The sequence below is a fragment of the Paralichthys olivaceus genome, chromosome 5, assembly GCF_024713975.1.
Source record: "Paralichthys olivaceus isolate ysfri-2021 chromosome 5, ASM2471397v2, whole genome shotgun sequence".
In the NCBI taxonomy this organism is placed as follows: domain Eukaryota; kingdom Metazoa; phylum Chordata; class Actinopteri; order Pleuronectiformes; family Paralichthyidae; genus Paralichthys; species Paralichthys olivaceus.
Window position 1 is genome coordinate 6,399,794 of NC_091097.1, and position 18,258 is coordinate 6,418,051.

The following is an 18,258-nucleotide window of genomic DNA, read 5'->3' on the forward strand; positions in this document are numbered from 1 at the left end:
ATTGTTATAGTCAGCCCTGATACTGATGGTGCCCGACTGTTCCCGGTCTCTCTCTCTCCACCTCATCTCTCTCTTCTCTCCCCCGCTTTCCAGCCATCTCTCCTTTCCTCCCCCCTTACTTTTCTTTCCTCACCCCAACCGGTCGAGGCAGATGACTGCCCACATTGCGCCTGGTTCTGCCAGAGGATTTTTTCCTCTCCACAGTCACCTGTGCTTGCTCATTGTGGGAACTGTTGGGTTTCTCTACATTAATATTGTTTTAAGGTCTTGACCTTTAAATGTAAAGTAACTTGAGATAATGTAAATTATGAATTGGCGCTATATAAATAAAATTGAATTGAATCTATCCTTCCTAATTCTGCTGAATGTAGGTTGCTTTTTCATGTAAAATTTAAAAACTACTATATTATCTATCACTAAAATAATATTTTGCTTGCATTTTTATGATGTATTAATTTATATTCTGCCCTCCCATGCCACAGGGCATCTTCACTGTTTTACACTAAATATAGGTGTGAGCAATTGAAAAGAAAAAAAATCCCCTGAAGCAAAAAGACATTCAAAATAAAGCCTGCACCCTACGAGGTAACTGCCCTTTGGCTGGCATCACAGCTTGAAAAAGTTATTTGTATCCAGCTGAGAGACTTTCCTTTCTTCATTTAGGAATTTTTACTCATTTATCTGGCAGATCACTTAAACCTTTGAGAGAGGTCAGGTGTCAGCAGCAGAACACAGACACCATGTTTAAGATCTACCCACAGATGTTCATTGATGTTCAGGTCAGGGGTCTGTGAAGCAAATTTCAAAAGCTTCAGCCAATGTTTCTTAACATTCTATTTTTTATGTGGTTCGGACGTTGTTTTTATTCATAGCTTATTATCAGTTTATTTGTTCACAACAGATATAACTTTTGGTGCTGAACTTAATACATGTAGTTATTTGTTCTCAGGTATAGGCCCTTGTTTTAAATCAGTCCTCACATCTTTTGTGCTGTCATAAATTCCAATAAAACCATATCAGCCATAAAAAAACAGCTGTAAAATAGAAAAGTAAAAAAAGGTTCAGAGATCAGAAACATCTCTGGGCCCCACTCATGTACATTTATTTAATGTACAATTGTTTTCTATGACTGAACAGAAAGGCTGACATAGATTGTGACAGAAATAACACAAAAATAGATGCAAGAGAAGTGTTTTTAATTAAAACTTCCCATTTTTCATTTGAACACTTGAAACCCCTCTCATACAAACAAAAGTTCCTGAAGACACATTTCAAAAGCAGACAGACTAAATGCCAGGGAAAGGCACTTCACTAAAACTGGAATACAAGACACAAAAAAAGCTACTGATAGTTTTTTTTAAATGTACTTGTGTGAATGTACATCGTCACAGAGCGTTTTAGAAAAAAATTAAATGGTTCTAACAGTTAGCTTTGTAGATAAAGAAAATGCAAACACACAAACACACTTGGCAAAGATTCATTAAAGGAAAAGAAAATGTGTCAGGTTTGCAAGCACAGAAGTATATTAGGAGCTCAGTGAGTAGAAACAAGACAACAACCAACATGTCCTTACTTTGAATTGTTCACTGACAGGATTCATTACAGCTCTATTGCTTGATCCTATTGACTTATAATAACAACAGTCTTGATGGTGTATGTACAGTGGCTGTCTCTGAGCTGCTTGTGTTGATCTTTCTGACACTGAGGTCAAATTGACACTGGCGTCAGTAAACCTACTCCTCCAGCCTTGTGCCTGCACTAGCCTCTGATATGCTCTGCTCTCTGCCTACACAGACAAGCTTGTCCTGGAGCAGTTGTTGCATGAATTATTCTACGGATGTGTAAATTTTTGCTTTCTTTTTTTTTTAGTTGTCCCACCTGCTCTTTCTACGTTTTGGTGGTTCAGGAACAGCAAAGCTATCATCTTCCCTGTCCCTTCCCTCCCCACTCCCCCTGTCTCCCCCGTCTCTGTCGCTCCTCCTCTCATCTCTTTCCCTCCTGCTCCCATCTCCGTTACGACTGTCGCTGTGGCGGCTGCTGCTGTGGCGATCCCGGTCTCCGTAGCGGTCACGATCTCGGTCTCCGTGGCGATCTCGGTCGCTGTGGCGATCGTCACCGCTGTGCCGGTCGCTCCTGTCACTGTGGCGGTGGTGACTGTCCCCATGGCGCCCACGGTCTTCACTGTGTCTGTCCCGTGAGCCGTCTCTCTGTGAGGGAGGTGGAGGCGGAGGTGGAGGCAGAGGCTGAGGGAAGCTGTGCTGTGAACTGGTTTGACTGGTGGGCACTGAGCTCAGGGTGCCTGCACTGGTGAAGTTGGACATTGACAAGGTGGCACAGTGGGACCTCTCTGAGCCATTAGCAGCCTCTGTCGGCACAGAGCTCAGACTGCCAGCACTGGTCCAGCATGACGAGCTGTTAGACTTTGTGCTGAGCTTAGGAGGGCCGCTGGACGCTGCCACAAAGTGGCTTTTATACTGAGCCTAGATGAGGAGGAAGCATTGAGAAGGAGATATTAGCTGCCTGAGGGAAAAACAAGGCGTGATGAAGGTTCAAAGTAAAGATTTCACTGCCTGGTAACATCAAACAATCAAAATATCTCTTCAGGTTGGTGACAGGACTGTGAATCTTTTCACCCAGGTTTAAAATGTCAGTCTTTTCTTAAGCAATTCATTTTGGATTTCGTGCTTTTTTTAATAGCTGTGAGTGCACATTTGCAATTGAAAACAGGATGCAGCAAACATGATGTAGGTGACAAATATGGAAATAATAAGCAGGTATATAGAAAAAACAAAAGCTTCTTATAAAATAATTTCAGCACATGTGTAAAGTCTAAGTAGGGAAAAGACAACCTTGAAAATGTATTCAGTGGAAAAAGAATTCTACCTGGAAGGCTTGTTTCATTGCAGACATGCGGTCCCCCATCGCCCCAGTAGCTGGTTTGCTGTAGCCCTCAAAGCTGCTAGCGGAAGACAACAAGCTGCTGCTGCTGCTGCTACGTTCCTGCAAACACACCAAAGCATTACTCAGAGTTTTATCAATCAAGAGGAAATATCTTAGCCATCATTGAGTTTTCTGATACTGTCAGATGGACAGAGTTCAGATGTTCAGTAGGAAATAATTGTTTGTTTATTTTTTTGCAGAATAGAAAAATGATTGTGACCATGACAAGCAGATTTGCAGTTCAGTAATCAATAACTTACAGAACTTTCAGCCCCCAAGCCTGGTCTCTCTCTGTAACCAAGACCACCTCCTCCAATATTTGGCCTCTTTCCTTTACCCCCCTTGAATCTGGATTTCCTAAACCATGGATTCTGAGAAACAATAGAGAAAAATTATTCCACCTCAAAAAATACAACATGTTTAGGGTAATAAATGTAAAACTTTTCTTATTCCTCAACTTATTTATCTCACCTGCATGGCTAAATCCATCAGTTCTTTAGAAACAGATTGATTCGCTCCCTCCAGATTTCTCACAAGGTCTCCAGCGAATGTGGTGTCTTTGTTGGTAAGAAGAGTGTAAGCTACACCCTTCTCTCCAGCACGACCTGTTCGACCAATCCTGTGCGTGTGTGTGTCGATGTCTCGTGCCACATCGTAGTTCACCACAGTGCGGATGGAAGGGATGTCCAGACCACGAGCTGAGGAGGAATAACAACAATTGTAATGATTGGCCTTCTCTAATGTACAGCAAATGTTGCAATAATCACGTTTGTTTAATTGTCTTCAAATTTAGAAAATATACAAAAAGTGAATTATCAGATATTTGATGAAACAAGCATTAGGTCAAATATGGACAATTGTTTTTTATTTTATTGAATGGAAAGTTATAATTGGGTGAGGAGGTGATGCGCTTGCTGTTTCGAGCCAGAGCGTGGTGCACTCAGATGTGGAAAGAGGCCAGTCTTTGTTCGGGGGATACCGCAGGTTTTATGCCTGAAACACCAACCAGGATATCCTGCTTCACTTATGGATTACACCATATGTTAGATTATTTCACTGGAAGTGCAAATCAGGGATCCCAGATCCCTGGGACTACCGTGGGATTTTTGTGACCTGTTTCTTTGTGTTATATATTGCCATCCATCTTTTGTGTTAAAAGTGCCGGCAGAGTCGGATGTGATTTAATTTGAGCCTTAATATACGTTGTTTAGAAATAACTTTCCTTTAATTACTGAGAGACAAAATCTGATATTTTCTTTATACTTGATTTTTAAATAACATCCTGTGTTTCCAGTGAACAGATATTGATGCAACAGGTGTCAGATCCGCCCGTGACCTTTGATTTAAGCTTATGCACTTTCCCTTAGAGTATTTTAAATAAGGTGAATAGTTACACAGTGAGTCTCAGATATCAGAATATGCTTGACATTAATACGTTCATGTGGATGTTCAAACAAAAGTGGAAGGAAATAGCTACTCACCAGCAACATCAGTGGCCACCAGAACGGGCAAGTTCTTCTTCTTGAAGTCACTGATAACCTTGTTCCTCTCACTCTGGTCCATATCTCCATGCAGGAGGCCAATGCTGTAGCCCTCCTGTGTCAGGTTAGTGGCCAGTTCTTCACAGTTTGCTTTCTTGGTAACAAAGATAAGGACTGAGCCGGACGAGGTAAACTCGACGAGCCGCCGGATCAGCCAGGCCCATTTATCTGTCCCGCTGGGCAGCATCTCAACGACCTGGGTCACATCCTCATTTGCCTGGTTAGAAAGGAAACACAATATTTTTACAGTTTCAATGACAGTCATAAATGCTTAAAAGAAACTTGAATAAATATTGTGGTATCATGCAATGGAATATAATAGGGAAAATGTTTGCTCTTGAATTTATAAATTACATATTTTAAAACTTAATTAACACTAACATCCTGTATAAGAACTGAACAGGTATTTGCCTCTGTAGCTGTTTTCAGGCATGACCTGCAGGCAAAGTCTGGAGAACCGGATCTGGAGTTAACCCAGGGTTTGCCTTCCACACGCAGGAAGCAACATATTAACTCCGCTTGTGATCACACATATACCTCCTCCAGAGAATATACGGAGGAACTGCGGAGTTCAGTGCATGCCTGAAGGCAGCTTATGTGTAGCTTTTTTTGGGAAGATGTTTGATGTCACGTACCTCTCCGATGTCTCCCTGCACCACACGGATAGGATCTATCAAGATATCTCTGGCCAGCCTTTCAATCTTCTTTCGAAAAGTAGCACTGAACAAAAGAGCTGTGAAGGAAATCATATCCAAATTAAGTAAAGATGCTTTGAAGCCTGTCAACTTGAAACAGTCTCATTACATAAAGGACTTACTCTGTCTGTCAGGGCGGACATGGCTAGCGATAGACCTAACCTGATATTCTGAAGGGGAAGAAAGAAATTAGCTGCAGATCATCAAACAGGCTGACAGCATCTTTGTTACAAAACTGATCATTTCAACCCACCAAAGCCCATATCAAACATGCGATCAGCCTCATCAAACACCAGGTAGGTCACTCTCTGCAGGGACGTGGCCTTCTTTTTTACATGGTCAATGAGACGACCCTGTACAAACACACATTAGCATTAAACCACCTGTTTGGTGCAGCAGCGGAGTGCAAGTTTTTAACATTTTTATTTATTTATTTTTTTACAATAACTAGGTTATTAGACCGTTCCCTTACCGGAGTGCACACCACGATCTCTGCCCCCTCCTGCAGAGCTTTGGCTTGCTCCCACATGCTTCCTCCTCCATAAACTGCCACAGAACGCAATGAGTAGGCTTTTCCAAAGCGTTTACATTCTGCATGGATCTGGCGAACATTTAAAGTCACACACATTAGTGTACGAATTAAAGCAATAAAACTCTATTAATTCACCTAAGATCTCCTCCCATTTCCTACCTGCTGACAAAGTTCTCTGGTGGGACACACGATAACTGCGATGGGCCCTTCTCCTGCTTCCAACTCCTTCTGGTCCATGATATGAACCAGCATTGGCCATATAAAAGCTGCAGTTTTACCACTGCCAGTTTTTGCAATACCAATCATGTCACGTCCAGACAGAGCTATAGGCACACCCTAGAACAAAACCAATACAATGTCTTCATCATCATCAAAAAGGTATAAATCTAATATCCAAATATATTGTAACCCTTAAATAAACTTGCACTATACCTGGCACTGAATTGGTGTGGGCTGAGTGTACTCAGACTTGCGGATTTGGTGCATTAGCTGCTCATCAAAGGTGAAGTGGGCGAAGCTGGTGGAAGGTTTTGGAGGGGCAGCACCAGATACCTGAGAATGGCAAAAAAAGGGAGCAGGAAAAATATTTGTGCCCAGAATATAGTTTTTCTTTCCATTACCATGTGGTATAGTTTTTTTGTGCATGCAAAAGGTCTGCTACTTTACCATGGCCACAGTGTGTATATACAAGTTATACAGTAATTTGCAATAAGTGAATCGGGGACTTACTCGCAAGTTCAGTTTCTGCCTTAGTTCCAACACTTGAATTCCAGTCAGGTTGATTAGCTCCTCGTGCTCATTGTAGAAGTTTTTCTCAAATGGTGGATAATCAATCTATGAAAAATTACAAAACAGGCCGCAAAAATCACAACAAAATACATTTTATAACAACACATAGTGGAGACATAATTCTTCAAACTGTCTGTCTTTAATCATTGCTGTCAACTGTACCTCAGAGTGGTCAATAGGAGGAAGGGGCAAGATGATTTTCTTGGTGGCAGGGGCAATTGGGTTCCCGTCACTGTCATAATCAATGTTTTCCTCCTCTTCCTCCAGGGTCAGGCCGGCTGTGGGATTCTCTGCCATGTAGCGGAAGTAGGCTTCCTGCAGAGAGCAGAGCACCTCATGTAAAAAACTGAGCCAGATTGCTGCATATCACAGCACCCGGAAACCACAAAGAGATTCACAATATACCTGGAGAGATGTTCAGCTTTGCAACAAGATGTCAAAATTCTGTTGACAATTATGTCTATAGCTGATAAAAATCAAAATCAAACATGCTTTTTCTAAGATGACAAGAATACTCTACACAAGAAAAACATCTGCATCATAATGATACTAAATATGCAACCTGTATGGTCAGTTAGAAGGAAAGGCATGGAGTTTTATAAGAACAGAGAAGGGAGGGGGAATATTTGGTCCGGAGACCTCTCTGATCAGCGATGTAGTGGATTAAAAACTATGGAGGGCTCACTCACTTGTTCATCTTCTTCTTCAATGTCATCGCGAATACCCCTGAAATGACAAGCGGAGAAAAAAAACTTCCCTGCGGCTCGTTCATACACCCAAGACAGCCCACATCCCACTATGACTAAGAACACTTTACTTACCTGATAATATCTATTAGACCAGCAAAAACACTATTGTGTGTTCCATTATTTGTGCCCCTCATTATATAAACTTAACATTTTTATTTAGTCTTAATTAAGCAATACTTCTTCCTCTGGTCAAATTTCAAATCAAACACCTACATAAGGACCTTAGAGGCAACTAAAAAAGTCAAATGAATAAATGCGAGTAAAAGTAGGTCTTACTTGGCTGACTTTTTCTCTTTTTCCTTTTCCTCTAGTTTCCTCATGTCTTTTGCTGCTTGGCTCTGAAGAAGGAAAAAAAACAAGAGAACAGCAAATAAAGCATTTGAAATTGTGTACTAGTTTTTTTCTGTTTAAGTGAAGTTATCTGCTCACCTCAACCTCTGCCATGAAGGCATCCAGTGGGTCATCCTCACTGTCTGAGCCGCCACCTGACTGCATTTGCTGCCGTGTGGGCGAATTCTCTGCAGGTATATATGGTAGATCAACATTGCTACTGGAATCCTCTTCATCATCTTCAAAATACCTGGTTGAAAGTGACAAAGACATAGTTTTAAATTTATTCAATACTAGTAATAACATTACACACTGACCTGAACAAGTAACAGAGGAATGTAATACTCACGCATTTTCCTCATCAAAATTTGCTCTTTTCGTCCCTATTTTATAGAATGACGGGAGCTGCTGGTTCTTCCCATATCCCCCACTTGATCCTGGGGGTCCAAACTGTTGAGATTTTTCAGGGAGGGCGGGTTCCTCTTTTTTCCCTGCAAGAGAAAATCCTCCAAACCCAAACCCCCGCTTGATACCCGGACCACCTTTGTTCCAGTTCATGACTGTGCTGTGAAAACAAAAGAGGAAAGAAGCCTTTTGAGTTAAAATGTGTGTGTTATTACCTAATTTCAAGGAGTGATATTCATCTGTCAAGGGTCTCTACGCAAAATATTTCCCAGCAAAAAAGTTTCATGGAGATCACCTTCTGGTGTATTTGGCTCCACAGTACCGGTTCCATGAGTAATACAAGAGTGTCATAATAACTAAACTAAATAATAAGTAGTAACTGAGCAGCCCTGCTGATCATTAACTTAGCTAGTGAAACCGTTTTTGGTTGGTTGGTTTGAAATCCACAATTTAATCTTTTAGATACTTTCACTTTACTTGACACCTACACCCCAATAATACACATCAATTACAACATCAACATGAAGCTAAAAATAAGTATTAACTGTGCAGGAATGTAGACGAATGCTGCAATACTTAATTATTATATTAAATACTTAAATTATATTTATATACCCTTCAACAGCGGTGAGCCACGATGTGGGAAGAAGCATTAGCAAACATACAATACAGACAGGGTCTATCTGCTGGTGCCGAACGAAAGGCCATAGCTTACATTAGCAAAGTGACATTTTAATTGATGTCCACTGCGACACGCATGTCTACTACTAAGCAACTGAACCATTATTAATCATATTTCAAACTGCGTTTCGTCTAATCAGAACCTGGCGTAACCGCGTTAGCATGAAGCTAGTTAGCTTTTGACCAGATATGACGGAACACACTGATATAAATTTAGAATCAAGCTGACGGCTCCGGGATTATTTCTTAACATTACAACACCTCAACACTGGCCACGGTTTGTGTAAACATAGCGCTAGCTTTAGCTCAAGGCCGCAAACTGGGGCCGAGGTGGGAGTGTGAGAGGCTCGGTCGTTCATGTGGCTAAATTAGAGTTCTTTTTCAAATCCCCGTGAAGTAAACAGCAACTTTTGACTCGATTGCACGTGTGTGTACGAAGGCAGCGGTGGCAGACGCGGTGTTTTACCTGTTTCAGGCGCCTGTAGATGCTCCAGCCTGCAGCGCCCGTGTTGTCATGAGAAGAAGCGCCCTTTACGTCATCAGTGCGCGCCGGGTTTCTCCGTGGGCGTGGCGTCGTAAATGCGCGACACGGTGGTCAGCCAGGAGAGCGGAGTGGAGAGCTGTCAGGAAAAACCCCGCAGGAGAGGATGGCCGGCTAAACAAGTTCTCCTGAAATATCACACCACTCCAGCCAGGCGCTGCTCTTCCGAACACCACACCGGTAAGTCACTAAGACATCGGAACGACGCTGTTTGTTGTTGAAATCCACCCTGGTGGCTGCTTTAGCTAACGGTAATTTACTAATGCTAACCTGCCGCCCTCCATCACCGCAACATTAGCAAGAACCGAACTGAAGAGATGAATCTGTTTTTTTGTTTACTTCAGCACAGTTTGGGGATTTTGTGACTTTTGTGATTCATGGTTTTCACGGACTCTTCGAACTACTTCGACTTCAGTCACTGGAAGTCAGGGTTTGTGTTTCTATAATCACAACAACCATTTAAGCTCGAGTGTTATGGTTTGAAGCTGAACAATCAGCATGAATGAAAGTATTATCAATGAAACCAACACTAACAACTGACAGGGATCGTCTGGCTGGTGGGCGTCTGACAGTTATGGTTTAATATCACGCTGAAGAGTAATAACGTGTATGCGCAACATCCATAGAAAACACAATTCCTCATTTCACACGATATCACTCTCACATATTATTCCTGTTGAACAGATGTGTGCAATGTTCACGGATATTGTAAGTATTCTGTGTTAGAAATATTAATCACTGTGTTGATAATGAGTATTGTAGATGTATTGGTTTATTTACCAGTGATTGACAGTGCATATAATAAGCATTACCACAATTGCACCAATATACATTATTTCATCTGTATTCCTTGGACAGAAGCTTCAAAGTGTCCTGAAAAATAGAATATGAAATCATCTATGATCATGCAGCGTAATATTAGATAGAAAAATCATTAATAAAGTAGTATAAGATATCGGGGCACTGTTATTATTGCAGTTTCATGTACTGTTTAAGATATTCAACACAGAAGCACAAAATAGAAGAAACGCAAAGCAACAAAATGTAAGCGTTGACAGCTAACACACAACATTGTTCTGGATTATTAGGCGTTAATTGATTTATGCAAATCAAAAGCACAGCCATTAAAAGCAAATACAGTTCATATTACCTATAAATCAGTTGAGCTCAATAGAAGGAGATGGAAACCAAAACAGAGACAACTTCTTAACGGTTGTTTCACTTCTTCACTTCTTCACAGATATTCCCTGGGCGTGTTTTCAGCATCGTATGTAACACACTCAAGAGGATCCATGTCTTTTCTTGTAAGTTTCTTTACACAGCCTATTTTTGACATATGTTTACAGGGCATGTTTCCCAGTTCACGATTACATCTAATTCTCTGTTTTGATAGATTTTGGTATAAAAGATTGTGTTTGAGTTTAGACAAGGCTCAATCCTGAAATCATGCTATAATAAAATCTCTGATAGCTTTTATTTCAAGCAGCCAAAAACTGCTGTCATCATAATAAGTTAATTATGTGTAGTTATTAGTTACATTGTAAAGATCAGCTTTCTTATTAACCAAGCACTTTTTAAAATGCCGTCTTTTGCCTTCCACACACGTTCTACACAATAAATTCTTGAGAGTGGCAAATTAGGCCATCAGCATGAAACATCTTCCTTCATCAGCTTCTTCAGCTTAAAATATGTTCATGTTTCTGTATAACCTCTCTCCTTACTCTTGCTTTCATTTCCTCTCTTTTTTTCCCATGTCTGTTATTAAACCTCTGTTTCTGTCAGCGTTGGGTATCTGAGAAATTGAGTGTGGAGAGCCTGCGGGATTTGGAGTTATTTGGAGGTGAGGTTTGAGGCAAATACCAACTCACAGCAAAAGGGTTCAGCATTCCCATTGCTTACACACTTGTCCCTTTATGACCACAAACAGAAAACATTCCTCTGCCTCCCTGTCATCTGTTTTCTCTCTGGAGTGCTTTTGCGTCATTGCTCTTTGCTATAGTAACTTATCAGCGGAGGCATTTGCAAAATATGTTTTTAATTCCTGTCCAATTTGGGCTTGTCACATATAAAAACATTTGTGCCATTTTATTTAATGCTTCTTGTGACTTGTTTAAGTCTGGTGTGTTTATCTTGTGTGTAAAGAAATGTGTTTTTTAGCTGTTGAATATTTGTATTTTCCATTATAGCTAAATTTGTCTTTTTCTTCTTGTGATGACTGTTGTATTAAACACATTTGCTTTATTGGGCAATTGATGTGAATTTAACATTTAGCATGTTAGATATAGGTACAAAAATGCTTGAGCAGTTTGGTTTTGGCTAGTACGTGTTGATACGGGCCTTATTGTTGCACTCATGCATAATGAACTTACTCTAAATATTAGGGCACTATTAGCTTATTAGCTGAGTGGAAAAAGCTTTCACATTATTGGTAATTACAAATAAAACACATGTGTTTTTGTGTGGGTTGATGTAGCTCATAGTGTCAGGGTTTACATAACAGCAGCAGTTAGTCTATCAAGATTAATTCAACGTCTGAGAAAACTACACCCACAGTCACAGTAATTACAACCCATTTTAAAAATACACGGATAAGAACTATAGGATAAGGTTTGTTAAATGCAAGTAGACCTCATGCATGCACTTTCTCATGCAGCTATGGTGAAACAGCGGCTTTGCCATGGGTGTCTTTATGATTTGTTACGAGCTTGTTCATGTTTTCGCACAGTTAACAACTCCTAGAGTAGTCACAAATAATTATGATAGTAGTTAGAGTCGGTGGAGTCACTTTAAGATTGCAGAGGTTTTGATAATAAGTACAGTAAGTGAATGAAGAGAGAGAGGGTCATTTTCAAGTGTGTAGTGTTTGAGTTGCAGATGACACGTTCGTCCTGAAGCTACAAAATACTGTGTTTATGGCTGTGTAGCAGTAGTTTGTTAAACTTTTTTAAATGTCTAGTGGAAAATCTTTCTTTCTTTTCAAGCTTTGCCTCATTTTCATTTCCTCACTGGCCAGTCATTGCTCAATGTTGCATGTTCATTCAAGTGTACAATTTAATATATTGGCTGTCCCATGATTCCATTGCCTTTCATAATATTTGGAAAGAACCTGCTGGGCTTAGCTGGATTATTTTTAATCTAATTCATCTGCTATGGTAGAAAAATATTCAAGCCAGTTTTTCATGCAGAAATTTGCTGCGGCTAAAGTTCATTTTTGCTGTTGCAGTGCAGTTTCAGTTTAATCATGTTGCCAGAGCTTATCATGGAAACTGGCTGTATTGATAATAGTGTGTCATTAAGTCGCTTAAAGTTACTTTTTTCAGATGAATCCTGCTCGTGATAGGAAAACCAGCAAAGATCATCAATGAAATTCTGCAGCATGCCTCAAACTCCCTCTCCTAGAGGCTGCGTCCCGGTTCAAGAGCAGCTTTAGAAGCAGATCCTCTTCTTGTTTTGTGTGTGTTCATGTCATTGATGTGGTTTTTCTACCCCAGAGCAAGCTCAGGGACTCTCTCACAGGAAAGTAAGTGTGGTACTCCTGTCACTGCATCGTCATCACCCGTTTGCCCTTTGTGTATGTGCTGGCATGTGTACGTGCGCATACAGAGCTCAATGTAGAGGAATCCACAAACCCCTGGGGCTTTGCACATTTTATGTATGCATGAGTGTTCAGCTCATAACACGCACTGCTCATGCTGGTAGATCAGTAGGGCATTTCACTCCACTCACAAGGGCTTGTGTTGGACAGTGCAGGAAAATGGTCGATTGTACTGTGAAGCTTAAAGAGGTCAAATAATCCTCTCATTCAGCCGTAACGCTCCTGTCCAAGTCTGTAGTTTGCAGTTAACATGTGCTCAATGCAACTGTACTTTTGAGATTTTGGTTTCCTTTAGTTGCCTCACTGTCTGGTTTCTAAGAATATTTTGTGTTGTGAGAGCTCAATGTTTGACACTGCCTGTCTGTGCTGACGGCTTGTTGGTTTGATGAACTGATGTTATGTCACACTTCACTGTGAAGCCCTGCAGGCTGTAGATGGATGGCGTTCCACGTGTTCAGCTTTAGCAACGCGTGGTAACTCCTTCAGAATCTGATCACATTGGCAGTCTCCAATGTGATCTGATCAGCATTTACAGATGTTCCCTAAACTGATGGCTGCCATAGCATGTTTGACTTTGCTGTCATGCCAGAGAAATGTACAAGGTTTACACATGACAGAAGTCCACTGATCTTGATCTTGGAAATCGTCCTCTCTGGCTCGAACGAGTTACCCCTAAAGAAATCCACTATTCTAATTTTTGACTGTGCGTCTTCGTGTGGTCACCATAGAAACAATCCAAATATTCATACAACTCGCCTCCATTTGCTGCCACAGCTTGCTTCTGCAATCTGTCCATTTCCATCATATGTATGTGAAGAGATTGATGGAATTCAGGAGTCCTCACTGCCCAGAATAATAACTTATTCTTTCCTGTGATGCACATGTCAAGTACTTTTTAACTAAAGATGTGATGACGTATACAATTTGTAGAGCATACTTTGTGATATTTTGTATTTATCATAACAACTTTTTAAATAAATATAATTAAACAATTGTCCTAGGCCTTAAAATCAAGATACAGCATTTAATATTGTTTTAATTTCTGCACCTGCAGTAGTGTATTCTTTAAAGGAAATGTGCTTGTGGTGTGAGTGCCAGTCCTGTTTTTTTTTGTTTTTTTTAATCTTTGGCTCGTGCCATGGGTCACACTAACACCTTGACAACACTTTGGTGATCTTTTGCTTTGTAAGTCACTTATCAGGCCTACACCTTAACTTGTGAGGTCAGTGTCACAGCCGATCTTCATTTGCTCTGTTTCTTCTCCTCTACCTTCAGGCCCATGAGGACAGTCAGGAGAGTCTGAGCTCCCTCCCTCGTCGGGACACCATGGGCAGCTTCCTCCCTGACAGCAGCTCATATGAGCTCCTCACCGTTATTGGTACGTAAAGGCAAAGACACACGTGGACATGGCTGATTTTTGGTGTTTTCATTCATCTTTACAACATAAATACCATATAACCAAATAACCAATGCCTGCAGGACACAAATATTGTTTTACACCAAGTTGATTCACGCCCTGGTAAATTCTGTATTGATTACAGTATCGCCATTTTAGCTCCACTGGCTTCTGGTTCGACAAAGGATACATTACAAAATCCTTCTGCTCACACCTAAAGCCCTCTCCTGTCTGTCCTCACTTTCAAACTCAGCACTCTGGGTGCCAAAGCCTTCAGCTTCTCTGCACCATGACTCTGGAACTCTCTGACATCTCCCTCAGCTGGACTCTAATGGACATTTCAAATCTACAATTAAAACAAATCTGTTTAGATGAGTTTACCCAACATAACCATTTTATCTTGTCTGTGCCTCTCTAATCTGATTTTAGCCTTTTGTTTTACTCCAAATATTCTCATGTTTATATCTCATGTATTGAGTTTTGTGGTGTATTGATGAGGCGGACGCAGTGATAGCATTCATTCTCCTTACTGCAGCTTACTTGTTACAAGTGCATGTGCATCTTTTTACCTTTGAACCTGACTTCGTAAGCAGAGGTCCACAAAGCATAAACATATAATTACCATTAAACACACATGGTCAAAAAAACCACAAGTTTCATTAAGTCTTTGTTGTCTGTGTTTTAGGCCGGGGCTTGGATGACTTGATGACTGTGAACCTGGCTCGATACAGACCCACGGGGGAGCACGTAGCTATCCGACGGATTGACTTGGAGTCGTGCACTAATGACATGGTTACCTACCTGCAGGTCGGCATCAGTCTGCCATCTTCCTTCATTCCCATCAGTCTATATTGTTCAGCTTCCCTTTGCCTTCCTGTGTATAAACCCTCATATCTTATGTAACCCTTGTATATGTGGTCGTGTCCTAATTAACCATCCAGTCTTTACTGCTCAGCCCTCGGTACCAAATTAGATTCAGAATCATCTTCTCTTCCTGTGGTTCTGACATAATATGATGTCAAAAATGTCAGTAGTCATAATTTTCTCTTCTCCTGCCTCACAGGGCGAGCTTCATGTGTCAAAGTTGTTCCACCACCCGAGTATTCTCCCCTACAAGAGTGTCTTTATAGCTGAAAATGAACTGTGGGTCATCACCCCCTTCATGGCTTATGGTAAGAAATGGACTTCAACCTTTAATACACAATAAAACTTAGTCAGCAATATTTTTAAAGCAGGGTGTAATAGAGCACAGCTTTCTCTCTGTTCTTGCTTATCTGTGTTTGGTTATTTTTCAGGTTCAGCCAGAGATCTGATCTGCTCACATTTCACTGATGGAATGAATGAGCTGACCATCTCATACATTTTACTGGGCATGCTGAAAGCTCTTGAGTACATCCACCACATGGGATATGTACACCGGTAAGACACTGACAAGTTTCTAAAGACAGATGTGTCTTTTTGTGTCAGATCTAGTTCAGATAACAAAACATCATATCTATATGCAGTACCCTTTTAAATCACACACTATTCACACACTGCCACCAAAGCCATTTGGAACAATCTCCGGGTTCAATGTCTTCCCCACAAGAGCTGGGAATTGATCCACAGACCTTATGTTAGTGAATTACCTGCTTTATCTCCTGAAGCACAGACTGCACTCATTATTTCTGCTTTTTTGCTGGTTTCTGGTTCTATACGTCCATTAGGATTTAATAGATTGTCAAAATTGATTAATCAAATTCCAGTGTAACCTTATTCATAATTGCACTGACTGTGTGTGGTTGTGTGTAGGAGTGTGAAGGCCAGCCACGTGTTGATCTCAGCGGACGGACAGGTTTGCATGTCAGGTCTGCGGAGTATCTTCAGTCTGATCCGTCATGGTCAGAGAGCCAAAGTTGTTCACGATTTTCCTCAGTACAGCGTCAAGGTGCTGCCCTGGCTCAGCCCTGAAGTGCTCCAACAGGTACTGTATTCCTCAACACAGACAGTTGCATTGTAAGTTATTGTGATAATACTGTATCTCACTATAGTTTACATGTTGTGGAAATTTGATTCTGTTACAAAGATCTTTGGATTATATTGTTTTCATGCTGCAACACACAGGGATTAGGATTAAAGCCTGAAAGTAATAGATCATTTTGTATTTTTATTTTTTCCACAGAACCTGGAAGGCTACGACTCTCGGTCAGACATCTACAGCCTCGGCATCACAGCCTGTGAACTGGCAAATGGACATGTTCCCTTCAAAGACATGCCAGCTACGCAGGTGAGTGATTGTTAAAAATAATACCTGATCAGTTATTTAGACAAAGACAACAGGGGCAAACTTAGAAAATAGTTCATCTGCGGTCTACCACCAATATTGAAAAGGATGGATATCTTACAACACATTCACAGATGCTGCTGGAGAAGCTAAATGGGACAGTGCCATGTTTGCTGGACACCACCACTATTCCACCAGAGGAGCTGTCCCTGAAACCCTCTCGCTCTGGGGCCGACTCTGGGATCTGCGAGTGCCCTGGAGCCGGAGGGGTCAGAAACTCCAATGGGGACCCTTCCTCCTCATCAGCAGGGCACCCATACAACCGAACATTCTCCACACACTTCCACGCCTTTGTTGAGGTGTGTCTACAGCGAGACCCAGAAAGAAGGTCTGCATTTTAATTCCTACACACTTAAATATTTTATAAGATGTTTTAAAATGTTGCAAGACACTGATGTTGTTTTTTCTTGATGTTTTCTGTCAGGCCGTCTGCGACAACTCTCATAGGTCACCCCTTCTTCAAGCAGGTGTGTACATCAGAATTATATTTCTGTCTACCAACCCTAGTCTTATTTAAAAAAAGTTTTTTTGTGATGCATTGTGTACATCAATTCCATTTTGCATTAAAACCAAAATGTCTTTAAAAAAAAAAGGGTTTTCTCAAAAATAATTCATCATGTTGTTCATCCATGTTGCCATTTTTATTTTTTGCTTTGAATAAAGAAATAGTTGAGATTGAACAGATTTTTTTCTTCTCTCTCAGATCAAACGCCGGCCTTCAGAGGCGCTGCCCGAGCTGCTGCGGCCCGTGTCTCCCATCACCAGCTTTGTGAGCTCCCAGCCACAGGACTCTCCCTCTGGACTGGCTAGTCTGGAGTCAGGTCTCAGCCACCTGGAGGTGGACGACTGGGACTTCTGACGGTGGAGGACTCAGTGGGGAGACACTTGTAGGATTGTGATGGAAAATACTCGACGAGAATAGTTTTTGTTATGATCCCCTTGTAAATAAGACAAATCTCACACTAAAAGGAGTTGCTGTTCTCAGAGGTTAATAGCCAGCAGCCATCTTGCCTCTTTTTGGAGTCTCTTGCACGCTTTTGTTCTCTAGATATGCACAGACTCTTGCACTGCACTGATGGCCTCTCTCTCTGTCTTTCAACCCACACAACTGTTTACAGATTGTACTCACTCATAACAAGCCCCCCCTCCCCTGGAGTCAGAACACAACAGGACTCCTCCTGCTGTTGCTGATATGTCAGTGAAGGGTTTAAAGATGTAGATGTGACCTAAACCCAAAAATTCAGTGAAGGGAAGCTGCTACTAAATATTCAGAGGGGACTCTCTACCTCTTGTTGGAACATGGCCGCTGTATGTGGCCCATCTGCTCAGTGAGACCAACATAAGAACACACCAGTCGTCACAGCTGACTCAGTCACCCCTATACACCAGATGGAAAGTTTCAACCGTGTCCCGAGGGTCAGCATGTATATGCGTTTTCTGCATTTCTTTGCTCTTTGCCTGTGTTACAGTGTAAACCACATCTCATGCTTACACATCACTTTGCTGCACAGAAGTCAAAGTATAACACCGGTTCAGTTCAACCGTCAGAGCACAGACGTATGTATTTCCTCAAACTTACTCTGGGCGTGATGTTACTTATGTCAAAATATGAATGTTACATTGGTGCTTGTTTTGTCTGCATGTGTTTGACAGTGAGGCAAAGCAACATGTTGAAAATGTTAAACTTCAACAATAAACATTGTTCACTTTAACAATTTAACTTGATGTTATTACACCATGA

At 41.2% G+C, this 18,258-nt stretch overlaps 2 protein-coding genes across 7 annotated transcripts; one reads left to right on the top strand and one right to left on the bottom strand.

The window, feature by feature from the left end:
• Window positions 1–1,179: 1,179 nt before the first annotated feature.
• ddx42 (DEAD (Asp-Glu-Ala-Asp) box helicase 42) lies at window positions 1,180–9,263 on the bottom strand. 2 transcript variants are annotated; one of them, XM_020094534.2, is made up of 18 exons: window positions 9,129–9,263; window positions 7,926–8,141; window positions 7,676–7,826; window positions 7,523–7,584; window positions 7,187–7,223; window positions 6,660–6,812; window positions 6,438–6,542; window positions 6,141–6,260; window positions 5,868–6,044; window positions 5,649–5,777; window positions 5,430–5,529; window positions 5,299–5,346; window positions 5,117–5,214; window positions 4,422–4,698; window positions 3,412–3,638; window positions 3,201–3,311; window positions 2,884–3,000; window positions 1,180–2,480 (listed from the first exon to the last, which is right to left on the bottom strand). In XM_020094534.2, exons 2-18 carry the CDS (start codon window positions 8,132–8,134, stop codon window positions 1,866–1,868), a joined length of 2,736 nt encoding a protein of 911 aa, XP_019950093.2. In that variant the 5' UTR covers window positions 8,135–8,141; window positions 9,129–9,263; the 3' UTR covers window positions 1,180–1,865. The 2 variants fall into 2 exon arrangements, with proteins under 2 accessions (XP_019950093.2, XP_069380682.1); XM_069524581.1 differs by lacking the exon at window positions 7,187–7,223 and having other exon boundaries at window positions 9,129–9,200.
• strada (STE20 related adaptor alpha) lies at window positions 9,224–18,232 on the top strand. Of its 5 annotated transcripts, XM_020094538.2 has the most exons (13): window positions 9,242–9,383; window positions 10,444–10,507; window positions 10,986–11,043; window positions 12,695–12,723; window positions 14,074–14,176; window positions 14,880–15,001; window positions 15,258–15,366; window positions 15,490–15,613; window positions 15,986–16,157; window positions 16,356–16,460; window positions 16,592–16,845; window positions 16,942–16,984; window positions 17,221–18,232. In XM_020094538.2, the coding sequence occupies exons 2-13, from the start codon at window positions 10,496–10,498 to the stop codon at window positions 17,374–17,376; spliced, it is 1,287 nt and encodes a 428-aa protein (XP_019950097.2). In that variant the 5' UTR covers window positions 9,242–9,383; window positions 10,444–10,495; the 3' UTR covers window positions 17,377–18,232. The 5 variants fall into 5 exon arrangements, with proteins under 5 accessions (XP_019950094.2, XP_069380683.1, XP_019950095.2 ...); XM_069524582.1 differs by lacking the exon at window positions 10,986–11,043 and having other exon boundaries at window positions 9,232–9,383; XM_020094536.2 differs by lacking the exon at window positions 12,695–12,723 and having other exon boundaries at window positions 9,238–9,383.
• Window positions 18,233–18,258: the final 26 nt, after the last annotated feature.

Bases quoted from the DNA above. Each gene is read 5' to 3' on its own strand.
- strada (XM_020094538.2), top strand. The intron at 11,044-12,694 runs GTGAGGTTTGAG...TTTCTACCCCAG, and splicing joins GGATTTGGAGTTATTTGGAG to AGCAAGCTCAGGGACTCTCT. The intron at 16,846-16,941 runs GTCTGCATTTTA...GTTTTCTGTCAG, and splicing joins CAGCGAGACCCAGAAAGAAG to GCCGTCTGCGACAACTCTCA.
- ddx42 (XM_020094534.2), bottom strand. From the start codon at position 8,134: ATGAACTGGAACAAAGGTGGTCCGGGTATCAAGCGGGGGTTTGGGTTT. The intron at 7,224-7,522 runs GTAAGACCTACT...TTGTCATTTCAG, and splicing joins AAAGAGAAAAAGTCAGCCAA to GGGTATTCGCGATGACATTG. The intron at 5,347-5,429 runs GTGGGTTGAAAT...CTTCCCCTTCAG, and splicing joins CATGTTTGATATGGGCTTTG to AATATCAGGTTAGGTCTATC.